The sequence below is a fragment of the Pseudopipra pipra genome, chromosome 2 (genome assembly GCF_036250125.1).
Source record: "Pseudopipra pipra isolate bDixPip1 chromosome 2, bDixPip1.hap1, whole genome shotgun sequence".
In the NCBI taxonomy this organism is placed as follows: domain Eukaryota; kingdom Metazoa; phylum Chordata; class Aves; order Passeriformes; family Pipridae; genus Pseudopipra; species Pseudopipra pipra.
In genome coordinates this window covers 89,444,042-89,469,583 of record NC_087550.1, presented here as the reverse complement: position 1 = coordinate 89,469,583, position 25,542 = coordinate 89,444,042, and the positions used below count along the sequence as shown (strand labels likewise).

The 25,542-nt window shown below is 38.7% G+C and overlaps 2 protein-coding genes across 3 annotated transcripts in view; one reads left to right on the top strand and one right to left on the bottom strand.

The window, feature by feature from the left end:
* Positions 1-2,553: 2,553 nt before the first annotated feature.
* Positions 2,554-13,136, top strand: MFSD9 (major facilitator superfamily domain containing 9). Of its 2 annotated transcripts, none has more exons than XM_064646355.1 (6): positions 2,554-3,059; positions 5,051-5,138; positions 6,431-6,474; positions 7,640-7,769; positions 9,555-9,764; positions 10,291-13,136. In XM_064646355.1, exons 1-6 carry the CDS (start codon positions 2,961-2,963, stop codon positions 11,076-11,078), a joined length of 1,359 nt encoding a protein of 452 aa, XP_064502425.1. In that variant the 5' UTR covers positions 2,554-2,960; the 3' UTR covers positions 11,079-13,136. The 2 variants fall into 2 exon arrangements, with proteins under 2 accessions (XP_064502425.1, XP_064502426.1); XM_064646356.1 differs by lacking the exon at positions 2,554-3,059 and adding an exon at positions 3,078-3,333.
* A 5,089-nt stretch (positions 13,137-18,225) lies between these two features.
* SLC9A2 (solute carrier family 9 member A2) overlaps positions 18,226-25,542 on the bottom strand; it is a 33,071-nt gene continuing 25,754 nt past the window's right edge. Inside the window, exons 10-12 of the mRNA XM_064646354.1 lie at positions 24,669-24,800; positions 22,720-22,810; positions 18,226-20,690 (exon numbers count right to left, since the gene is read on the bottom strand). Of these exons, the coding sequence (XP_064502424.1) occupies positions 20,320-20,690; positions 22,720-22,810; positions 24,669-24,800 (594 nt within the window). The 3' untranslated portion in view covers positions 18,226-20,319. The remainder of the gene's footprint in view (positions 20,691-22,719; positions 22,811-24,668; positions 24,801-25,542) is intronic.

Here is a 25,542-nt window from a genome sequence, read left to right as displayed (position 1 = left end):
TTTTTTTTTTTTATTTTAAACCCTCTTCCATGTATTCAAAACTGATCTTCAACTAGGACAGGAGACGTAGGCACAATGTTGTATTAGTATGCAGACTGAAGAACTGATACAAATGTAATTAAGTTTTCCTGCTTTTCTATTTATTGGTTCCTCTATTGATCAAAAGATGGGAACATGCTTCTGGGGCCATGGAATAGCAATAAAAACTTATGGTCACTGGCTATGTACTGTGACTACCAAGTTCATCTGATAATCACTGACTGTCACAACAGAGAGGTGACATGCTCAGCGTGCATCATGCTTTGTTTCTAGCTGTGCTTTTACACTTAGGATACTTCCATATTTTGAAAGCTGAGTACTCAGGTTGTGTACTGACTATAGTGTCTGCATACTTTTCTTGGACTGGTGATTTTAATTTTATTGCTTCTACTGGATCATGGAAAAAGGGATAGAAATAAGAGGATCGTCTAGACATACCCCTTCTTCAGGGAAGATTATCCATTCGCAAACAGTTTGGAGACATATTGGACAATTCTGAACACATGCTGTTTGCCATTTCTGAGTATGTACTGCCCTACTGTCTTTAAGAATCATTCAGTAACAAGTCAAACACCCTAAGTAACAGAAGTGTGCCATATTGATGGTTAGTTGATTTTAATCAACCAACTATGTAAATCTGCCCCCAAAGATATCAGACTGGTTCTATTTTCTTTAAGATTCTTATAAATGGTCTTCTTTGTATTTAATTCCTTTAATTGCTAGTCAATTCCATTATCAGTCACAAAATCGCTTTATTTAGGGACCTTTATCTTAAGATTTCTTTATTTTTGGGAACCTTTATCTTGAACTTTGTAATTGCAGTGACAGAACATATGTGGAAACTTTGAAGCAGCTGGGCTCATGTGCCTTCAGTTCAAAGGCAAGAGAGATACTTGCCACATTACTATATATTAATGCCTTTTTCTTACATATTATGCAAAAGTAAGCATGTTAAAATTCTTTTAACAATATGACCAAGTTTGCCAGGACAAAAGCAGTAACAGATCTATTAAAGGAAGAGAAATCTAAAAATATTTTCTCCATGAACAGTTTGCATTGGCAATGTTATTGGGATATCATAAAGTTTGGTTACTCTCTGCTTTAAAAGGCATTCTGCATAGAGATAGCTTGAAATACCATACAAACTAAGGATTTTCATTGTCAGAATTCAATATTCCTGCCTGCAATATTTTGTTCCCATTATATTAGATCATTCTGATCTTCAGAATCTGAGAAGAATGCAAAATAGCTAGCTCCGGTTTCTCAGACTTACAGAGACTACCATTTACATAAAACCTCAAAAATTTCACTTGGGCTCAGTGTTTGCACAAAAGTCAATGTGCCTTAGACCCCAGGAAAAGTACCTAAATCCTTACAACATCTTTTAATAATTCACCTCTTTAATAGTTTCTTCTGATAAATTTTCAAGCATTTTCCATTTCTTCTATCAGAGTTAAAATGAGTAAGGCTAAAATTAGCGCAATATTGAGCAGACAATGTAGTGGCAATTCCCATGATGCTCTAATATTTAAGTATCCTGTCACCATTTTGCCCATTTCAGAGGAATTGTATGCAACTGTGAGATCCGTTAATGTTATATCCAGAATTTTAAAAACCTCACTGAGAGGATTTTTTCTTCCAAGTGGCCTCAATTAACAGGATGTATTGGTTAACCCAATTATAAAACATCACGGTCACTAGAACATTAAACAACTGAGTTATTCTGGAGACTCTGATAACATCTTTGTCCCTATGCATATACTAGTCTAAGCTTTGCCTTGGTATCTTACAAATAAGCTGCATATCTAGAAATATGTCTTGTTTTACATGTTTGGGTTTTTTTCAGCTTAATTCTTCATAACCATAAGGAAAATCACATTTCCCTCTCCTTTTTTGTGACCTAAATCTGTCAAAGAACCTCAGCCCTGTGATATTTATTTCCTCTGAAAACACAAAGATAGAATTGAAGTCATGCTATTGTCAGTTATGGAATGATCACTCTCAAACTTTACCAACTGGTGCTAACTTTTAAAAGTCATCAACATTTTTCAAAAGTTTCTTCTTACTGATAGTTAAAAACAAGTTACAGCACCTCCTGCTCCCTTTGTGGTTTTTTTGTAAGTATTTAAAACTGCAGCCCTTTCACTGATCCCTGGCCTAAAAACTATATAAAAGACCACTTCTGCCTCCAACATAAAGGTATTTTGCATGTGACAAAAGCTTCCACCTGTGCATCTGAGAAATTTAAGAATGGTGTTTTCCTTCTCTGGATGCAAATGCATTATAACAATTATCAAGAATTCCAGCTATCCCTGACGTTTAATGAAAATACAGCACAGTGGTGTGCGTGCTAAGCAGAAAGAGGGATGCCCTTCTTCCCTGGGCAGTACCACTACCACGAGCCACATAGCCAGGCAGGAAAACACTTTGCTGCCAGAAACACTTGGTGCTGGCACCGGGCTGAGACTCTGAGAGGGCCAAGCACTAGCACTGGCGGTGGGACGCAGCCATTTTTCCCATGGATATTCCCCATGGAGCAGGCAGGCTCGGAGGTGCATAGGCTCAAAAGTCATCTTTCTGCAACGACCTCGAGAACAGTGCAGGGGATCCAGCACACGCTCCTACGGCATGTTCTGCCCGTCGGCTCCATCTCGCTCTTCCTGCCTTCCTTGGGCCTCAGGCCCTGACGTGACGGGTTGCAAAACTCCCCTGCGCAAACACGCAAGAAGAGGCGGGAAGGGCAAAGTCCTGTGGCGTGGAAGCACAGATCTTTTTACTCTTCGTCCTCTTAGCCTGAAAAGGAGGAAACACGGAGAGCACGGTGTCTAACGCAAACAAAAACACCGAACCCTGCCCCGCCACCCCCGCGCTTCCGCCGCGCCGCCGGCACTGCGCACGCCCGGCGCGGCCACCGTGCCCGCATGGAGGAGGAGGAGGACGAGGATGGAGGCCAGGGAGCCGCGGGGGCTCCGGAGCGGTCCGGGCGCTTCGTGCGCTGCCTCTACGTGGTGGGATTCCTGGTGAGCGGGGAGTCGGCGGGAGGGCCGCGGTGCCTCCCCGCGCGGCCTGGGGCGGGCGGCCGCACCCGGAGAAGGGAATCCTTTCCGCTCCACATAAAGGCTGCTGGGTTCTGGGGCACGTCGCTGCAGCTGCTCCTCGGGGAGTTGGGATGCTTGTAGCGATAGTGGTGTGTAGCGGCTGTGCTGTTTTGTCCGGGCGAACAGCCCTGCAGTTTGATACAGGGGGCGTATTTTTGTCCTGTGCGTGCCATGGAATAGCGCAGTGCCTTTAAAGGTGAGTCTTGCCTTGTGCTTATAAGAGAGCTGGTCCCTGTGAAATACCCGTGCTTGACGTAAACTTATATTAAAGAAAAAAAAAAAAAAGAAACACTGAACATGGGTTTTTCTAGAGGAAAAATCTGAGAGAATATAGACTTTAAAGATGGATCATATTCTGTACTGATTCACTAGCCCCAGAAAGTGCCATTTGAAATTAAAAGGGATTACTTGGAAAGTAAATACAAAGTGAGTACGAATTTGCACTTTGAAACGTCGAGATACTGTCTTACCTACCCTTAGGTTGGGCAGTAGAAACAACCTAGTCAGTTTGTGTCCTGGACCAAATACTCCGGGTAAAGGTGTGTTAGAACAAGCTTTGCTTCTTAACTAACTTTTACGCACTGTGGTTCTCCAGCCCTGTAATATCTTGCTGACACCGAGCCAGAGCACGCACAGATGTCAACAAAGTGTCCTTTTAGAGGTGTGGAGTGTCCTGATATAATACGGAGCTGTTGCTTGTAATGCAAGCTTCCTTGTAGCCAGGCAAATACAGGGTATCCGTCATTCAACATAAGAAATTACACATGAAATGAGAAGTAACTACCCATAAGAGGATGGTGGTTAATGGGTCTTGCTCTACCTGCACACTTATGACAAGTCCAGTACTGCCAGGGTATATTCTGAGCCTTGTTCTTTTTAATGTCTCTATTAATAACCTGGACGAGGTCACTGAACCTCCTTTGGGTTTGCAGATGACACCTGAGATTGTGTTACTGCAGGTGTTTGGAAGTCATGTACTCTGTTTGTTAATGCTGATGTATTTAATGATGATTCTAACCTTGCAAGTCTCAATTTCAAGCATCAAAAGATAATTAATGACAGACTGTGAGAATTTAGGGATACACATTGTTACAGTTAATCAGGCTTTGGAGTAGTCCAGTTCAAGCAGTTGCTGATGAAAGGTGATCTTGCTCCGATAGATCTTCTCCAAGGGACAGTAGATGCTGTGTCAGATTGTAGTAGTAGTGGAAGAACTACTGTCACTGTGGTGAGCTTAACAAAAGGGAAAAAAGCAAAAGGAACGATCAGGAGATCCTTGTGCTGTTCAGGATGGGCAGTGTCCTTTTCCCTCCTCTTACAAAATGTTTTTCACAAATGCTTTTCTTTTTTTCTTTTTTTTTTCATGTTTCTGTCTTTTCACTACATTTAAGCTATACACAGAGGTGTAAGTAGGTTTAGATCATAGCTTCTTCCCTATTGCAGTTGAGTTGAAATACTGTAGTTTTTCAAAATATACTTTCTGTGCACAAGTAAAAAGTATTTTTAGGTCATTGAAATTACAGACAACTTCGAATTTAAAATACTGGCACCAAGTACTTTTCTTGTTAAATGGGTAAAGTTTAATATATATTAAAGAAATATTTAATGTTTAAATGTGTATCTTGAGAAGGATTGTATCTGGAGGGGGGGAGAGGACTGATGTTTTCATAAGTTTAACTCCTCCAAGAGGCAATCCTTTATCTTTCAGTTTATGTGGTTTGTAATTTTGTACATACTTGATGCACTGCAGAGGTAACAACATACCACGTTGACCATGAAAAATTAATTTTCTTTTAACCTTGTGTTGATATGGAGGTAATTTACTTTTTTTTTTTTTTAATGTTGACTGTTATTAATCTAGGTTTCTGTCATTTTTGTAGAAGTTATTAAAACTTTTTCTGCCTTCTTTTCAGGATTTATTTGGGGTGAGCATGGTTGTTCCTTTAATGAATCTTCATATCAAATCTCTAGGAGCAAGTCATACAGTGGCCGGAATAATAGGTGAGTTGTAGTACTTGACTGATTTACCAAAGAATAAGATAAGGCCTGGATTATGCCTTACTGCAAGTTGGACATTGTAACATAATTCTTCCTTGCTAATAGCACAATTCAAAGTAAGTAAGGACAATTTCTTAGTAAAACTGTAAGGGCAGCCATACTGTGTTAGACCCATAGACCTGTCCAAACTTGCATACTGACAGTAGCCAAAGGCACACACATGGGAAAGAGTACACTTGGAAAGAACTAGGAGGGCTTGGAGTAACATTTGTACAGATGCTTTTCCAGCATCCAAGAATTCACAGGTCAGCTAGAGGTGTTGCTTCTAATTTTATTGTTATTTACAGACTCTGCAAACAGTACTTCTGTAGCTGGTTCTCCAAAGGTTTCCAAAGCCCACGATTGCTCCCGTTTTGATTAAAATCCTTGCAGCTGTCTTGGCAAAATATTTATTCACTTTAAGGAGTTTTTACAAGTAAATTCTGAAGATTAGGGGTTTTATCTTAACATATTAAGTCGTAAGGTAAGCTCTGTGGGTTTAAAGTTCTTTAAAGTACATTTTATGGTACTGTTTATAATTTGGAGTGATACAAGTATGATATTCTTTATAGCTATGTATGGTTGACATAGGCTCTGTTATTCAGTTTTTTATTGTATTGCTTTTCTACTTTAGCACTTTTCACGAAATAATTCTGGTTCTACACTGACTTGACAGTATTATTTTAAGCAACAATTAGTTAGAAATATGTCTTCATTTCAACAGTTTGCTTTGATTTTTAACTTTAAAAAAAACTGGGATTTGAGATGTTTTCCTATAAATGAGTCTGGCAGATATTTCTCTCTGCTTCTCTTCATTCATTCTCTTCTGTCTCTAAGTGCTGATAAACTCCTAGCCTCCAAAATGACAAAGTACGATCTGCGGTTTCTTCAAGGTATCTGTGGCACCTTGCAGTAGGTTGAAGTGCCAAGTGGAAAATAATTAGTCCCTCCCAGTAATGAAATTCTCTTCCAGTTCTGAGAAAGCAACCATAAATGCATGTATCTGTTTTGTTGCTGTTGTATCTGTTGCTTTGTTATACAAAGCAACATCATTCTACCTTACATAGTTTTACAAGTTTTCAGCACTTTTGTTTTGTCATTCCTGAAACACTACCTTTGGTTTGTCATGCTCCCTCTTCCCATTCTTCCAGTAAATTATTCCCAGAATTTCTCTCATTTTTTATCATTTAAAATTTTGTGTATTTTTCATTAAAAAAAAAGTTTAATTTTTAATACTGGTATTTTGTTTGTTTTAGGATCTCTCTATGGTGTAATGCAACTGTTTTCCAGCACATTTGTGGTGAGTTCTAACACTACATTCCAGAGCATGTTGGTATTTCTATGGATTGTAGGGGGGAAAAAGAATGAGGCTAATAATGGTGTTTCTTGGCATTTTGAAAATGCATAAAGTGCTCTTATAAGCATTTTTGGTTGGAGGAACCAGGTTTTAGTTTGTGTGAAAAATGTTTGTTTCATTTATAGTGAATTGCCAGATTTTTCAGACTCAAACGGAATACAGTTTTAGACAAAAATTAGAATACAGATTTAGGCTCAGATACGTTACTGAGCACATCACAGTCACACAGGGTTTTCTTCAGCATTGGTGCTGGTAAAGCAGTTGCCTTCAGTGCAGTAACCTATCCAAAAACAGTCTCGTGAGTCAGCCCTTCATAAGCCTGTTATCTACTTCACTTTCCATGCCTGGTGAGCAGTGCCTTGTAATTTAACATATGGTCGAAATTAATGCATTGTATCTTTGCTCTTTGTTTGGCTTTGTTTTCTATTAGCTATTGGGTTTTTACATCCTAAGATTACCCTGGTACTAGTTTTCAGGGGAGCAGATTTCGAACATCTCATGAAAAAACTGTTTCAAGGTTTGTTACCCAGGCCATCTGGGATAATTTGCCAACCTTGTGGCATTTTCTTTGAACTGCAAGACCATTGTCTACTTTCTTAAAAAACTATTTCCTTTTTGGAATCATGCTGATTTATAAGAATGCAAGTTTTCTGTTTACCCTTCTCATAACTACTTCTTACCTACACACTCAGATGACAAACTTCTCATACCTAGGATCATTCCTTTTAGGATGTTCAGCAGGTGTCTAGTACACATCAACCATCAATGCAAACAAATATTTGTGGTTGGTTATGGTAAGATTTTCAGAAGACCACTACTGCTAATATGTATTGCAGGACTATTTTTAAAAGGGAGAAATTGTTTTTTAAAAAGCTGTATATGTAGCATTAAGTGGAATCATAGTTTTGACAGGTGCACTGCCAACAGGGCAGAACTCTGCTATGGACTTCCTGATTTTGAGCACTTAGGAATGTTGTGCAATAAGCTTATTAAGCTTTCATTGACAGTCCTTTGATCTCTTTTCTCAATTTAATTTAGAAGTACTGATTGTTCACTGTACATAGCTTAGTGTTATAAAAAGCTAATCTTTCTTTCTGCTTTGTTAAAGGGCTGCTGGAGTGATATAGTAGGAAGACAGTATTCCTTGCTTGCTTGTATTCTTCTCAGTGCACTGGGTTACTTCCTTCTTGGAACATCCACCACTGTGTTGCTGTTTGCCATTTCTAGAGTCCCTGTAGGTGAGTAAACACTTGGCATTTTGCAGTTTAAATTCCCTGTAGTCTTAGCTTGAGAGTTACTACAGGAAAAATCATGATATGTGGGTGACAACTACATCATCACCCAGCAGCACCAACTAAACCTTAATAATGGAAAAATCTCTACAAATCAAGAATTCTCATTACTTTTTCTTGAAAATAATTTGAAATGTTGTTGTGACCTAACCCACCAGGCAGCTAAACTCCACAAAGCCACTTTTTCACTCCCCCTCCCACAGCGGGATGTGGGAGACAATTGGAATTTAAGAAAGTAAAATTCATGGGTGGAATTAAAGACAGTTTAATGGGTCAGAAAAGGAAAGAAATAGTAATAATAAAAAAGAATTAGAATATACAAAGCAAGTGATGCCAAATCAGTTTCCCACCATTCGCTGACCAGTGCTGAGGCTGTTTCTAAACAATGGCCCCCACACATTTGTATGCTGAGCACACCACCATCTGATGTGAATCTCCCTTTGGCCAGCTGGGGTCAGCTGTCCTGGCTCTGTCCCCTCCCACCTTCTTGTGCACCCCAGCATACACACTGGTGGGATGGGGTGAGAGGCAGAAGAGTCCCTGACTAAAGGTAAACACTGCTCAGCAACAACTAAAACATCATTGTGTTATCAACATTATTCTCATCCTACATCCAAGAAGAAAATTAACTCTATCCAGATGAAACCAGGATAAATGTATACTCAACAACTGTCACAACTTTTATGTCACCTTGAATGGCTGAAATTTATGAGAACAGGAGTGCAGCAATATCTTGAAAGAGGCTATTGTAAAATTAGTCATAGCAGGTACACAATATACCGGGTGACTGCTGAAAATCTTGGCCTGCAATTGCGATGGAGAATGGAATGATATGTGTGTTGGGGTTTTTTAGTGCTGAAAATATACCTCAAAGTGATACTAGAAAATTCAGCTGAAGTTTCAGGTCATTGCTTCAACCAAAACATTTATGTTGTACAAAAGCATGTATGTTTGCAGCACAGAAGTGAAGTTTGTGCCAGGGTTTGTAGCAGAGTTCTTAAAATAGCTGAACACCTACTGGATATATTCTGATACAATAAGCAGTGCTATTACTAAAGGGCACTTTTATGGACCACAGTTTTAATTTAAGAACTCCTAATATTGTTTCTTAATTTAAAGACAACTTGCTAATGAATCACTTGGTTGAAATTTGATTAGATGAGTAGTAGATATAGTACTTTTTAATCCTGACATCACAGTGACTGTGACAGCATTGCCACGGTCAGAGGGAAGCCACATAAAAGATTGCATTATTAATATTCTTGCAGTATGCCTAACCTTCTGTGCTCTTCTTTTGCCACCCACCAGTTTCCCATATGAACTTGGTGTGTTACAATCTTGGCACTCTTCATATTCAGCCAAGTTGGTACAGAGTTATGTCCATAAACAGACAAGCCATTTCTACTCCATCAAAGTTCCTGTTTTAGCAACTATTTTATTCCTAGAGTGCTTCAGCACATGACTTAGTTACTTCTTTCATCAGGGCTGCAGGAGCACTCTTTGACACTGATGCCTGAATAATTTTGGTTCCTAAGTACAAATCCTTAAACAGTCAGGATTATGGTCATGGCCCAGTGTGCTGCGTGGCTCTAGCATTGAAGAATTTGTGATTTCTGGGATCTTAAAAATATAAATCATACAGATTTTGCTCATTGCTATTTCTGATAGCTTCTGTCGTCTTTAATCTTTTGAACAATACATGTTTGTTATTTTGTTTATATTGTGTTGCAGGTATTTTCAAACACACACTCTCTATCTCTAAAGCCCTGCTTTCTGACTTGGTTTCGGAGAGAGACCGCCCTTTGGTAATGGGACGCTTCAATGCAGCCTCTAGTGTGGGATTCATTCTGGGGCCTGTGGTTGGTGGCTACCTTGCAGAGTTGGAAGGTGGCTTTTATCAAACATCCTTCATCTGTGCCTCTATCTTCCTTCTGAATGGTGGTAAGTTATATGTCACATTTTGCATCTTGGGTCCCTTCATTCAGTACTTTCGTGTTTTTATGCCATCTGTAATATCTTGAATTCGTAGTGTATTTATCATGTATGGCATAAATGTTCTGTATACTGATACTACTCTTTGAATTTGAACCTGAGTGGAAGGAATTTTGGGGATTTTGAAACAGTTAACCTCTAGGTGCTTCTCCTTTGTTTTGCTTATATCCCTTTACATTCAGACACAAATAGGAACTTTTGATGTGCCTAAAGATCAAGACTAGAACTCAGAATTTTTGCTTTAGTCTTTTGATTTGTTCATATGGTATGAGTGTGGCATTTCATTGTTTCCTTTGTTGCTTTCACTGCATTAAAAATTGAACTGATACTGTGAATAACACTAGCCTTAATGATTACAATTTTTTAAGTGAAATTATTGTCGAAGTCCTTTTTTGAATTGTTATAGTCAAATTAATGTCTTTTATGTAAAGTTGATGCAATTGAATGAAATAAAATGATTTCTTGATATACATAGGTCTTGTCTGGATGTTACCTTGGAATGAAGAAAACACTGGCAACCGGGAACATCATCAAGACAGAGGAACAAATAGTTTCGCAGCAAAAGCAAATCATGACCTGCACTTCAAATCAGCAGCTAATAGAACTGTGACAAACAATAATGTTTTCCAGTCTCCGTGGATCCAAGTTGCAACAGTGTTGAAGAAGATTAAAGAGATTGCGTGCTCTAACTTGTGGGATATATTTTTAGTGCGGTTTCTGATGTCTGTGGCTATACTGCTGTACTATAGCAATTTCACTCTGGCCTTGGAGGAGAGATTTGGAGTGAAACCACTGTTCTCTGGATACTTAACAAGCTATAGCAGTGCACTTGGAGTCCTGGCTGGTTGTCTGCTCGGACCGATAACAAGGCTCTATCAGCATAACACTTACAGAGTTCTGTTGCACTCCAGCACTTTCACCTGTATGCTGATTCTCCTGTATGCATCAGCGTTGAACATATGGATGGTCATTTTGTCTTCCACATTCTTAGCCTTTTCAACTACTATAGGTCGTACTTGTATCATTGATCTTGAATTGACCATTGGTGGGAATGAGGCCAGTGGCACACTTCTAGGTGTTGGACAGTCTGTGACATCAGTGGGACGTATAATTGCCCCACTCCTTTCTGGAATTGCGCAGGAGTTCAGTCCTTGTGGCCCTCCAAGTCTAGCTGTTGGACTAGCTTTAGTAGCTATTCTGATAATGAATGCAAACAAACAAAAATACTGTAGTCATGGAAATGTGAAGTTAAAAAATCAGTAGGCACAATTTTGGATTGCATAGATGTATGTTCACCTGCCAGGCTTGTACAGTGGTTACATGATCTTTTAAGAGGGCACATTGTGTTCATGTGGAGTCAAGTATTTCTGCTGCAGGGTGCTGATCTAGGGAAGCCGTACAACAGGTTTGTAAAAACAAAGGAGGACAATGCTGGTTTTCTGTTAACTCTAGATAAATGTTATTCTAACTGGTACCACTAGAACATTTGTAAGGGGGACCAGTGTTGCTATGTTGCTATATTGTACTGCCTGTGATTTTTTTTTTTAAATGGATTTTTAACCCTTTTTGAGGGGGAAAAAAGAATGTCATGAAATGCACGAATCCTGCTTGTAGCTCATATTTTAAACAGTGTTTAGATTGAGAGACTGTTAAAATACAAAAATTGATTCTTATTATTTAATCAAAAGTGGATATTTGTTATTTAATCAGAAGAAGAATTTGCAATATGCTTGTTGGCCTTAATTTCTTATGCTGTGGTCTTGCCATTTGTCTTCTGTGACAGTAGCTCAGTTAATAAGGTGTTTGCTTATGTGATTTTTTTGAAGCATACTTTGTCTACAAAACTTGCTGCACACCATGATCACGCACTTTGGGATAGTCATCCAACCCCTGCTGATTCCTGGTCTTTCCCAGGTAACAGAACTGGGTATATGCTAACTTCGTGTATTAGAAGACCTAAAGTGGACAATTTTAAAATTATACAAGTCGATTCAGACTGAAACTGAGGCTGAACGTAAGTTTTATTGAAATTTGAACTGATGGTTTCTGTTTAATAATAACTTCTACTGCTCAATTTTGTCATAAATATTTGTTATTATTTCCTGTACAGTTTTCCAACCTTCAATTTAAGAATAAATTTCCCTCTTAATTCTTTTGAATGACTGTAAAGATGTGCTGGAGCAACTAGCAGTAGTTCATGGATCTTGAATAATGCATCCTCTCTCATCTCAGGCATAAGTGACATTTCAGTGACAAGAGAAAAATTTTTGTTTGTATTTTAGTCATTGTTTGAGTGCATGGCTTAATTAATGAGAGGTTACTCTCAGAGCTATACTGGAAGTTTTAGCAGTCCTGTGCTATTTACTGTTCAAGCTCATATTACTTGCCACTCACCAGTGTTTGTATTTCATTTGAAACATAGGAAAAATGTATTTTTCACTGATAAGGTTCCATATGCTCTTCCTAATAATACATAAAGAAAGTACAAAGTCAACTATATGTAATTGTTGGGTTGAGGGAGGGTTTGTTGAAAAACAATTTAGTTATCTTCTTGAACACATCTGTACAAACACTGTTGCTGCTTCAGGTGAGTCATAGATGGTGTTTTGCATTTTTTATTTTCATTTTCTTCTTTACCTTTTCCAGTGCCTGCTAGTGTTCAGATATTTGTTGAAATATTCCAGTAGCAGCACCATGGGAATATATATATATATATGTACATACATATATATACATACATATATATAAAATGGAATTGTTTTAATTTTATATATTGACATAATCAGTGTCTTATTAGTGCTGTGATTTCAGTACATATCCTGAGAGTTCTTGAGTACAATAATCTTCTCCCAAGGAAGTTGAGGCATTTTCAAGTGTCTTATCTTTTCTTGCCTTGTTTGGTAGATGCCTCAAAACATTGTTGCCCTAATTTTCCTGTTTTCTTTCTTTTCATCTTTTTTTTCTTTACCTAAAACTTTTCAGGGACTTCTGTTTTTCATCTCTAGCAAGGGGTAAAGGAAATGAGTAGGAAATGAGCTTCAAAAATTAATATATATGAATGATTTTGTAATTTTTCCAATACTTGTTGCTTATATGAGGTAACATTTACCTTTCTGAGGTGGTGCACTGAATAAGTCTGACTTCTGCAAACACTTATACTAACACATACAGCTGCCTGAATATTTTTTACAAAATCTTTACAACTTCACTGGTTTATACATAAGTGAAAAATGTGCTTTCCCCTGTAAGCAAATATTTTTGTTTTATTTTGAAAAATGGTGCTCCATATAAGCTAAATAAAAATGCAATTAAATACTAAAATTGAGAAATCTACAAAATCCTGTGGTCTTGGGGGCATGTTGTAATACATGTTACAGAAGATAAGTTTTTAACTTGTAGGCCAGAATGATTTCTGAGGTGCCACAGAAATACACCTTCTTTATACAGCCCCAGGATCAGAAAAGTTTCAATAATTTTTTTTTTTTAAGGATTGGAAATGAAGTGACATTCCACATGCATCATTTTGTCATTGTGCTTTTTCCCCTCTTCCTCTGCTAAAACTACAGCACAATACAGAACTGTTCAACCCAATATGAACTGCAGATTTTTTTTTTCTTCAAACCGTGATTCATATGATCACTTGAATCTGCCTACATTTCACATAAAAAGCACAGGAACCAAGGATTCAACCAAGAAGAACTTAGCAATTTTGGGATGAAGTGCTTAAAGTTACTGTTCCTAGTGCCTGGAGACCACATTAGTGTCCCTTGTGTTGCCTCTTAGTTGCCATAACTGTGTGAGTTCAAAGAATGATGACTCAGTGATGTTCCCAGAGATGAGATGTGACTCCCCCTTTCAAGTTGAGGGAGGAGCAGCTGCAGCTATTTTTGGCTACAGTCTAGTGGGCAAACTACTGAATTACTAGGCAGTTTCTTGAATCCAGTTGTCCTATCTGAAGACTGTAACAAAAGAGATCTGAATATGGACTAAAGGAAAAGAGTTTCTACCAGCAAATCACTGCAAATTAAGATTTTTCTCTTACTTGCTGTTACTTTATTTTGGCTTGGTTTCCTTGGGCATGTAGGAAGGATAGGGGCATGATTTGGTTTTGGTTGTTTGGGGGGGGGGGTGTTGCTTTTTGCTTTTCAAAATTTTCACTTTGCTAAAAGTGACTTTTCTGACAGTTTTGATCAGGCGATGTCGAAGACACTACATATATAGGATATTAATTTATATCTGTAAAACAGCTGGTAGCATATGATATGCACTGATTTTGTTGCTTTTAAATGATGAAGCAAATGTAAGATTTTTTTCATGCTGGTGTAGGCTGTATACATTTGAAGGGATCCTTTTTAAACATACCAGTTGTGGTGGGTTGACCCTGGCTGGACACCAGGTACCCACCAAAGGCACTGCCTCACTCCCCTCCTCAACTGGACAAGGGAGAGAAAATATAACAAAAGACTCGTGAGTTTAGATAAGGACAGGGAGAGATCACAAACTGATTACTGTCATGAGCAAAACAGACTTGACTTGGGGAAATTAATTAAATTTATTATCAATCAAATCAGAGCAGGATAATGAGAAGTAAAATAAATCTTAAAAACACCTTCTCCACACACAAACGCTCCCCTCCGTTCTTCCTGCACTTTACCTCCTCCCCTGCCACAGTGCAGGGAGCTGGGCAAGAGGGGGTTACAGTCAGTTCATCATGTTTCTGCTGCTGCTTCTTCCTCGGGGAGAGGAGTCCTTCCCCTGCTCCAGCATGGGGTCCCTCCCACAGGAGTCGTCTACAGGCTCTTCCAACGTGAGTCCTTCCCACAGACTACAGCACATGAACTGCTCCAGCATGGGTCCATTCCACATGGTGCAGTCCTTCAGGAAGAGGCTGCTCCAGCATGGGTTCTTCACAGAGTCAGAAGTACTATCAGTAAACATGTTTAAGCATGGGCTCCTCTCTCTGTGGGTCCACAGGTCCCTGGAGCCCTCTCCAGTGCAGGTTTCTCACAGGGTCATAGCCTTCTTTTGAGCATCCACATGCTCCAGCATAGGGCTCCTTCACAGACTGCAGGTGGATATCTGCTCCCCTGTGGACCTCCATGGGCTGCAGGGGGACACCTGCTTCCCCATGGGCTTCACCATGGGCTGCACGGGAATCTCAGCTCCGGTGCCTGCAGCCCCTCTTCCCTCTCCTTCTTCACTGACCTCGAGGTCTGCAGAATGGTTTCACATACTCTCACTCCTCTCTGGCCACAATTACTTCTGCACAATAACCTTTTTTTTTTTCTATCTTAAATGTGTTATGCCAGAGTCATTACTATCATCACTGATTGATGGCCTTGGCCAGCAGCAAGTCCATCTTGGACCCAGCTGGCATTGGCTCTGTTGGACATAGGGGAAGCTTCTGGCAGCTTCTCAGAGAAGCACCTTTATAGCCACCCTGGTACTAGAACCTTGCAATGCAAACCCAATACACCAATTCTGCAGAATTCAGTTTCTTGTCTAGTTTTCTTTCCTCTAAATTTACTCAATGCAGCACCATCACAAGGGTCACTACCATTCTCATTTTCTGAGAATAGGTTGATTATTGAGCAGGTAATGCAGCAACAAAACAGGACAAGGGTTGCTTATGAACTGATGTGCTTGTTACTTCAACCACTCTGTAGTGCCATCACATCCCTGCTGATGGGAACCTCTGTGGGTATGTGGAGGTGCTGCCAGTCCCCATTTGGTTACGGGTGTTGTGGGATGCTGTGAGGTAAATGATCCTTTATAGCTTGGCAATTTGGCGTTTGAAAACCCAAGACTTGCCGGTGCTGTTATTGCTGTAATACTGAAGATTCATTCACAAAGAGCTGATCATGAATCTTGTAAGGGAGTATATTGGAGCCCAAACTTTAAGAATCAAATGACTGTGAGTGGAGGTCAGACTGCTTTTAAAAATGAAAGAGTGTAGAGCTTGCTTTAAAGGGAAGTCCTGAAAAATTTATGTGTTAATTTACAAAGAGAAATTAATCCAAAGTTCTAATTATTTTAAATCTCAGCATCAAAGAACTTTTTTCTGAAATGTGCTTCACAATAGGAAACAGTCTTCCATCCTTTCAAATGTGTAATAGATGAAAAATAAATTAAGTAAACTGAAGTATTTAAAATTACTTTTTTGTGGCAAAAAAAAAATTACTTTTTGAAACAAAACCTGTGGCAATAAGGGTGCTGTTGTAACAAATGACAAATTTAAACCTGAGCACATGAACCACTGAAGGTCACCAGAGCAGCCATCTAACTACTGCCTTCCCTTCTGCAATTTTTGTCCCCCATATTCTGCCACATCTCACTGGATGAAAAGGTTTCCAAAGCATGTCAGTGCTGTGTGGGAGCCATATCAGGGTTTGCCATCTTGGGAAAGGAATAATGCTAAACCAATCTCCCCCTGTTTAATAAATTGTCTGGCCATCTAATAGATAGGCCAGGAGGGAGATGAAACTTTGACTTGGAAGTTTTAGGAGAGTCTTCATAGCCATTCATACAACAGACAATGTCAAGCACAGCTGCAGGTTTATCTTGAAAGTGTAAGTTATATCATGATCTGCTGAAAAAAGGGCTAAAAAAAGGACTGTTAGTCATTCTACTAATCTGGATTTAAAAAGCACCTGAATCAGGTAGTCCATGATTTCTCTCTATACTGTGTCCTAAAGTGGTTCCTCCTTCTCATGCTTGGACTTGATACCCCCTCCTCCAAGTTTTCTGGCCTGAGCCTCTGATCTATTGTTGGCATGGCTGGGGCTGTGTATTGCAGATGTCATGTTTTATGCATATTTACAAGGATATTTTTATAGGATCAGAGCTCTTGTAGTACAAAAAGCATTGCTCCAGCTAATTTCACAATCCTTCATCTTTTCTTCAGAGGCTGGGAAATGTTGGCAGAACTTGGAGAATTTTGGAAATGGCACATTTCTTGCAGCATCAGCTGATGTCTGGAATTGGTGGACTTGGCAACTCTTCAGAAAGTTGGTGGAGGGTGAAGTCTGTTTGCTCCCAGAGAGCCCAAGATACTCTTCACAACAACAGGCATATTATTTTGGCAATTTTTTAAACTATGTTTTCCATGTGATTTCTGTGTAGCATTAGTGGAGAAGGATATTCTAAAGTTTCTAAATTGTTAGTCAGCACAGTTTTCTTTTGATGAACTGGTTTCAGTGAAGTTTGCATTATACTTTAGTACCAAGTAGGACAGCCCTTAAAATTTTCCTTTTCATGGCAAAATATTGTTTTTTCTTTCATATATCTACGTAAAACAGATAACTGGATGTCTATCTACTCTAGCCCTTGCTATACCTACTTTCTGATCTATTTACTTTCAATTTATAGGCCTCTCAGCAGCTGAAGGGGGAAAGAAATTCTCAGAAAATCCTAATTCAGAGTGGAACATATATATTTTCCCTAAAACTGTAAAACTAAACTTGCTTCATCGAAAACACACTAAAATATTTATACTACGGAGTGTACTGGGTAGTCCATCTGGAAACAAAACATCTGTATGTGGCTTTGGCATGTTTCCCCATCACTGCTGAAGATGTGGTTTCCTGAAAAAGTGAGAAACGTCCCCAGTCAATACATGACTTTCCCCATCAGATGGTGCTCGAGGACAGATTTATTGGGCATTTCATCTCCAGCAGACAAACTCTCATTGACACAAGATGAAGGAAGTGTCTCCTCTGCAAGTTCAAAAACTGCTATCTAACTTGTTTTGATTCTGCAGGAAAAGAAAAAAAAAGATATAAAAGGTAAACCTCTGACCCGAACCAGAGCAAGAGTTGAATGAGAAGGGTTACCTGTGACACTGACTGTGTCACCTGCTGCTGTCATTGCTACTGAATAAGAGAACACCCAGGAAATCAGTTTCCAGAGGTGACAAGGGTCTGATTCAGCAGTAGTGGAACAGAGCCTGAAAAGGGTGGGAGGAGCAGGAGTGAGGAAGGCAGAGAGTACTTGCAAGGACACAGAGTCCCAGGAGATTTACAATTCTGCTTCACAGTGTAACCATGCTGGAGATGTGCCTTGATGCTTGTATTCTGTGGATTCTAAAGTGATTTGGAAAGGTAACAGCATGCTATGATGTTTTGAAGCACCAAGAGTTTAAGACTATATTTCATAAAAACGACCTTCAATTTGATGTGCTTGTACTATGGGGCAACCACTTTAAGTACCAAGATCTGAGCATGCACGGCACTAATGGGCAACCAGCATAGCAGTAAGGTTCCTGAAACCTGCATTCATTATTTAAAATTGTGCCATAAAAAATAACGACCATTTGAAAAAAAATAAAAGGCAGCTTTCCCCAGATAGAAGCCAAATGCTTGGTCATTACCAGCACATGGATGAGAAAACTCCACAGAGAGTAAACTAAATGTCTATGTGCAACATTTCACATTTATTTATTTTGTCAGATTTCAGATGGGCCTGATATAAAACACCTAATATAAGCATTCTGATCTGCAAGGAGGATGTCTCAAAACTGAAATCCAAACTCGAGGCTTTTTTCTTACTTAAACATGATCCCAATAATGCAGTGACAGAGCATTCACTGACAATTTTACTGATGAAACATACTTTCCTGTTGAAATACAAATTTAAATTTGTTTTTAAAACTTGCTGGTTTTGTTTGAACCCAATTTTATTTCCAAACAAGAGATGATCATTAAAGGACAGGTAAGTATTGATTTCCACAAAAATCACTTGTTGAGAATAGCCATGAGCTTTTGACTGAGATTATAGCATTCACACAGTCATCCCTCTGCAGCTTAGACTTTGCATTTGCCACACAGCAGAAACTTCCATAGCTGTAACAGAGGAAAAAAGAATAAAAGACCTGTGCCAAGGAATGAGCTTAGGAAGGTTTGGTATTTCAAATACACACATGAAATAAATATTTTGGAAAAGCTGTTAGAAGAAGCAAAGACTTAAATCCCCATTTATCAACCCCACCCACAATAATTTGAAAGAAATCTACCCTGTGATTTTAAAAGAAAACTCTGATTTTTAATAGTTCTTTCAAAACAAGCTTAAATAATAAAAAAATTAATCGTATTGCCCACAGATTTAGAAATGTGCTAATGAAAGAGAACAGTTATGATTTCACAGTGTACATCCTTCAATGACAGTTATCAATGTTGTAACAAGTAGAATGATTTCTGCATTGTGCTGAAATGTGTATCTGTGCTAATGCAAGCTTAGTACGTAGATTAAGTGGGACAGAAAGTGCAAATTCCTGAGAGCTACAGGAGTATCATTTATTTTAATGCACCCTCCCTTCCCATATGCCTTCAAATGGCAGCCATTGACACTAGGATCAAGAAGTCCATGTTATTAAGGTGCACAGTGACTTCATCAGATTCCAGGGCCCCTCTCTGCTACTTTTCTGTAAAAACAAATTAGATGGAACATTTCTGTTCCTTGGAGTGCATAGCTCAAAGAAAAGATTATCTTTCCTCTTTTATAGATGAGGAAACAAAAAGTAAAACAAGTTGACCAGGGTCACAAGCATGAGTGAGCAAGCTTTCTTGAGTCTCAGTGGTCCCTGACTCAAACAGGAGACTGCTCTCTTTGTCTACGTGCAGTGCTCTGTAACTATTCTACTGCTGTATTTGCATTTCAACCAAGAAACTAAGGTGCAAAAAGCAATTTTGATTAAGAACATTATTTATCCACTTGAAGTTTTCTTTTTTTTAGGCCTTCTGGTGTCCCGCTAGTTGCTCTCAGCTCTTGCTGACATTAGTGAAAGCCAAGGTAATTCAGTTTTTCTTTGGTGATCCTTAGTACCTTTCAAAGGTAACATATTGCCAAAAATTCAGAAAGTAAAAATTCAAGCTATTCAGGTCTTGTCTCTGTTGCGAGTCCTTTATATAAGCCGTATTTGCAATTCTGCCCCTACAGCTTGTTCCTTCTCTTCTTCCTCTTTTTCTGCATCACAGGTCCTCGAACAAACTAGGCTTCAGGAATATATTTATTCTTCTTTAGAAGTCTATATGATAGGTGCATTGTGCAATTTTCAGTGTTACTCATACTAAAGCTCTGGTTAAAACAAGTATTATTGGTTATAAATAAAATATGAAATGATACACTTTTTTTTTAAAGAATCCATTCATCACTGGACTTTCAACAATGATTTTCAATGGATAACTAGGTATTGAACTTCCATGACTTGGTTCCATAAGGCGATAAGGCACATTTCCATACTATCTTAATAGTGGAAATAAATTAAATTAAAGCATTGCCATAAGTTATTTATAAAAGAGATGATTCTTTTTAATGTCTTCAGCTTTGCAATTGTTCCAGTATTCCTTTCACTTAGTTAAAGGCATTGACTTTACTCAAATGGAAGTGGTTAGACCCAAATTGAGGCTTGTTTGGTTATTTTAATGGATCCTGAAGTCTGATCAGATAGTGTAGAATTCTAATTCAGTATGTTCATGATTTATTAGCAATAGTTCTCTTTTGGCTGTGTTCAGTACGGCTGGTTCTCAGGCTTATTTCTCTGCCTTTCCCCTTGCGATGCCTGCCTAACTAACCGTGGTGGTGGCATAGGTCTTGCTGGCCCATGGTCTGCAGTCAGATCTTCCCTGCTTAAAGTGCCAAATCTTGGTCTTGTGAGCAGTGGCTGCCTGAACCCAATGGATGGCTGAGGCAAGGTACTTGGTTCCTGCTGCTCTCCTCGTCCATCCTGGCTTCCATCAACTTCATTCTTCCACTCCACCCTAAACTCAGGCAGTGGCCTCTGCTGTCTCAGTCTCTGGTCTCTCAAGATTTTCCCTGCTCTGGGTCTTAGATTGAGCACTGTAGTAGCGGCATCCAACTCAGAGTCACTGCTGTCACCCACTGTTAATTGAAAACAAAATTAAAATTTTAAGTGCAGAATATAACTGTTCCAGGAATATTCAAATAACAGCATACTGAGCATTAGTAGACATAGAAAAAAGTTTCCCTCTATTTCCTAAATTTGGTGCTTTCTGATTAGACCCAGTAACAACAGCCTCTTAACTCTACCAGTATAGAGGACAGATCTGACTTACAAACACCTCTCCCCTCAAAACTGTGATTTTTAGAAAGGCCTCACTCAGCTGCTCCTTGATTGCCAAGTGCGTCCTTGTTTAAACTGACATTTCCCCAGTTCTGGCTCTGAACCTGGAAAACCTGTCTTTTTCTGAGGTACTTGGGGTCTATTCCTTGCTTACATCCAAGCAGGATACAAAAAATAGATTTCTTACCCTCATATCCCAAGAAATCTAAACTGAGAGGCATTTCCAGATCATAACGTGTACAGGGGCTCTAGAAATGTGACTGGAAAAGGAGCATCAATACCAAGCAAAGGATCTTTCAAGGTCAATGTATAGGTGGGAGGAAACATCCTATCCTTAATATGCCTGAATGTCAGACATGAAAGAAAATCCACAGGGCAAATCTTACAGGTTGCAAGTGGTGCAGACTATTTCTCCTGCTCACAGCAGGGTAGAAAATGGCCAAGGGAAAGCTGGCATGATTGTTTAGGGAATGCTCATAGATGATCACTACCAGGTAAACCAAGCTGGAGATTGCCTGGATGTGCACATGTGCATATATTTCTTCTCAGCAGATTTCTTTAAAATGAATTAACATCTTCATCAAAACTTTCACATTTGAGTAATTTGATAGTTATTTTAACAATAAGTTATGAATGCCTCTGATTTGTTCCTGCACTTAAGTCAGAAATGATATTTTAAATATATCAAAGTAAAGAACTCTGTATTGTGCAACTGTCATAATAACAACTTCCATTAGGAGCCTTCATGTTATTTCTTTTAAAAAGGTGAAGAAGGAGTCAACAAAATATATGACCATGTAATTGTCCATTCACCCAGATAATTATATATCAAGGAAGGTCTTCATCAGACTGTGTTTTCAGGCTTTTCCCCTCCTAAATATGTCAAATAATATATTTTTTGACAACTGAATAATCTGGAGGCACATTTTCTCTCTAATTCTAGATGACGGTAGGTGACCTCTGCAGACATAACTACAGAATAAAAGGCATCCTACATTCAGGAGAGCAAAGATGTAATTATTAAAAGACAAAACCATGCTCTATTGCTAAATTAACCAGGAAGGGTGGAAAACTAATTAGGGTGGAGATCAGCACATTTAGTAACTTTGCAGAGATTTAATCTTCCCAGGAAGAGATCTTGATGGTAGCTTGTCATGAAAGGAAATGCTCCTGAGCACAGTATAAGCATGGTAATGCAACCAGTAATAATCAAAAGTAATATACAGAATTGGGCAAAGTTTTCGCATCTAATAACTGTCTTCCTCCAGATTTTGTTTTTAATTTTTTTGTTAGAATTCAAGAACTCCAATATAAAACATTTGTGAGTTTATGCAGTGGGGAAAAATTAACAATTCGTTTGTAACCCAGAGCATCATTTGAGAAGTTCTTCACGAGAACTATAAACCAGACCTCACGTTCTCATTATCCTCTCTGTTTTGGTTCTCAGAGCAGTGTCCTCTACCCTGACCCCAGTGAGAAAAGAAACCATATAGCCTCACAATCCAAGAGGGATATCTGGACATTATGGAATAAAGGCAAGGAGAATGAGCCATAGCAGTGTTCCTGGTGCAGAAGTGTTTCAGGCTGCTGCTTGCTCACATGAGCAGATGTGCTGGGAGGACTATGCCACTATAGAATAGGAAGTGAGAAACCCCACAAAATGCTGCTGTCCAGGGCATTTCTCTACACTGACATTCCTGCTTTAGGACCCACTGCTTTTAATGCTCTAATATTCTGATTTCTCTAAATCATTCCTGGAAAAACTTTCCTTCTATATATGCAAAATGACTGCAGCACAGTAAGAGACAGCAGAAAATTTTTCATTACCTCTGGAAGATGTTTTATTTCTCACTCGTAGTTTCTCTGGGAGTTTAGTATTTTTAGGAAGTGAAAGGAATCTTTTTGTATTTGCAGCAGCCTGCGTGTGAAGAAATACAAAAAATGTTAAGTTACTGCAGACTAGTGTACCTGCATAATGTGTGTTAAGATACACATCTGAGGCTTGAACAGGTTTATGCAGCTAAAGGGCTGGGGAGTAGTTTGGGATTAGCTAATATGTGATCTTTTACTACACACTCAATGCTGACTGCTGTGCTAACTAAGGCAAAGACTGTGTAATCTCAAACAGTTTAATCAAATGAAAGCCTAGTGATATGCCCTCTGAGATCAGAGTTAATAAATATATGGTCTCTAACTTCAACCTTGTCTGTACAGGTTTTCCTAAGGAAGGCAAACACTGCAAGCATGGCAATTCATGCAGCTCCATGTTAGAAACTTTTTATTAGCTGCAAAATTTTGGTTGAGGCTGAATCTTGGGCACAAGAAGTAATCTGTGTTCTGATTCTGCAAGTGCTTTATACATATAAATGACTTTATACAGTTGACTAGTCACACTGAAGTTGATGGGGAAGTTAGGAACTAGCGTGATCATTTACCAGTTCAGGGCATAAAATCCTTGTTTTCTTCAGAATAAGCTTTAAAGACCCAGGGAGCAGAGAACACCTCATACTTCCTGAAACATGAGAGGTACTTTCCAGGACAAGTTGCTTTTTTTAAAATTCAAGTTTCTCAAGGACATCCTTTCTTAAATTTGTTACAAAGATTTTTTAAAAACTTTATAGTCTAGCTTTCCTCTGACTGTACCATTCATTGTGGCACACTCAAAGCGAACCTGATAGAAAATGTATTTTCTGTGAGATATTTTTCCTCTTCGGGTTTTTCTTCTTTTCCTCTCTTTTCTCTTTTTCCTCTTCCCTCTGTGGTGGATTTATGTATGAATAATTATTTTTAAAATTACAGCCTGTGTGTTTTAAAAAGTTGTAAGTCACCCTGTTTCTCGCCCTGACACAAAAATCATGATGAGTCTCCTCATTATTCCACCTAGAAATCATGTATTTGTATGACAAAGACAACATACATAATTGTGGTTGAGAGGGAAGAAATCATTCAGAAACAATCTTATTCTCACAATTAACACCACAGCAGCCCTGGTAATGAGATACAGCAATTTTGGAGGCATTATTCCAGCCTCAGCTGATGGACAACTGGATCCATTAAGACAACAGTCACTAAGTATTCCTGTAACATGAAAATACATATTTATAGGATGGTTAATTTCCTTGATACCTGATATGATTTGGAGGATCAGCTTCCCTGCTGATTCAGCATTCTCCATTCAAATATGGTCAGAAGTTTACGGTTTGGGTATTGCAGGATTGCCTCAGAGAGCCAAATATTATCCTGCCACAGCAGTTCTTGTAGGTAGAAGAGGTATCCCTATTCTGTGTCAAAACCTGAAGTCCTGACTATATTTTATGACTACTACACCATTTTTCAAGTGAAGAGTTCACTCTGACTAACTCAATTAAAAGCTCTCTTTCCCATATTTTGGAGCATGCTGTAAATAGTTTTTCTATTTTAAAGTAATTTTTACTTCAACTATCCACACATCATCAAAACACTCATAGAGAATACTGACCTATTAGAAGTACATTGTGTACAGAGCCTGTTCAGCTTCTCTAAGATAAAATTATGTCATCAGATCCCATTCTCATATCACGCTCTACAAGACTGAAGCTTTGCTGAAGTGGTCAACACAAATAAGGGGCCCACAAATGTGTGCAACTCAAGGTGGAAGGGTGACATTATATGTATAGTTATCTTCCAAATTCAGGATTTTTTTTTTCTGCATGTCAGAAGATTTTTTTTTCTGCATGAAAATTAGCTACAAAGAACTGCTTTCTACATAAAAAAAAAAAGAAATAAAATGCAAGTACCGGTCTTTCTCTTGACAGGCTGTTTGTTTTCCTCAGGCTCTCCCTGAGGCTGTGCCGGCGACGGATCAGAATTTCTTTGGCCTGCTTTTCGTTTGCATCTGCAGCCAGGCTATGTCGGTTGTAGGACATTGTCTGAAATACAAAAGCAGTGATCACAGCCTGAAAAGCATGATGACAAATGTGTTGAACTATATGAACAGGGCAAAACAGGCTTTTTGCTTTTAATGTTTTCATAAGCATCGTAAATCCTTGTGAACAAAGTCATATTGCAGATGATTAGGAACAAGAAGAGTAATTATGCCAGCACTTTTTTAGTCATCTGCTTCACCATCACTTGTTTCATTTGCTGCTTTGTTTTTTATTTAACCTGCTGATATTTATAATGAAAGAGAAAATGGAAAAAGCTGGCTTAATACAGTGTTCACCCGCACACTGTAGAAGCTCGGTCAGTATGTCAAGGATGCATATTTGAAAGTGATGAGTCACCTAAGGGGAAGTCATTTTTACCTCCAGCAAGCTGAAGCTTGCTCCATTTTTGAATGTTTTCCAAAGGCTCAGGCATTCAAACTACTTAGCCGCAGGAGGGTAAATGTGAAACGTCCTTTTGCTTTTAGTTCACTATTTTTCCAGCTCATCACCTCTGCTCTTAATACAAACAACTTCACAACTGTAGGCAAATAGGAAATCTAATCCCATATCAAGGAGTGACCAAAATATTGATATAAGTAGACAGCGTTGGGTTGAATTTGCACCTATGATCCTATTTTAATACCATACATATATTGGAGGTAATATGACAAAAACATTAAGCTTTATCAGTAGTATAAGATCAAGTAAGCTATACAGTAAGGAGTATGGATATTCTACTGTACAT

Coding starts and splice junctions, on each gene's coding strand:
- MFSD9 (XM_064646355.1), top strand. CDS start 2,961: ATGGAGGAGGAGGAGGACGAGGATGGAGGCCAGGGAGCCGCGGGGGCT. Junction 3,060..5,050: donor TCTACGTGGTGGGATTCCTG/GTGAGCGGGGAG, acceptor CCTTCTTTTCAG/GATTTATTTGGGGTGAGCAT. Junction 6,475..7,639: donor TGTTTTCCAGCACATTTGTG/GTGAGTTCTAAC, acceptor GCTTTGTTAAAG/GGCTGCTGGAGTGATATAGT.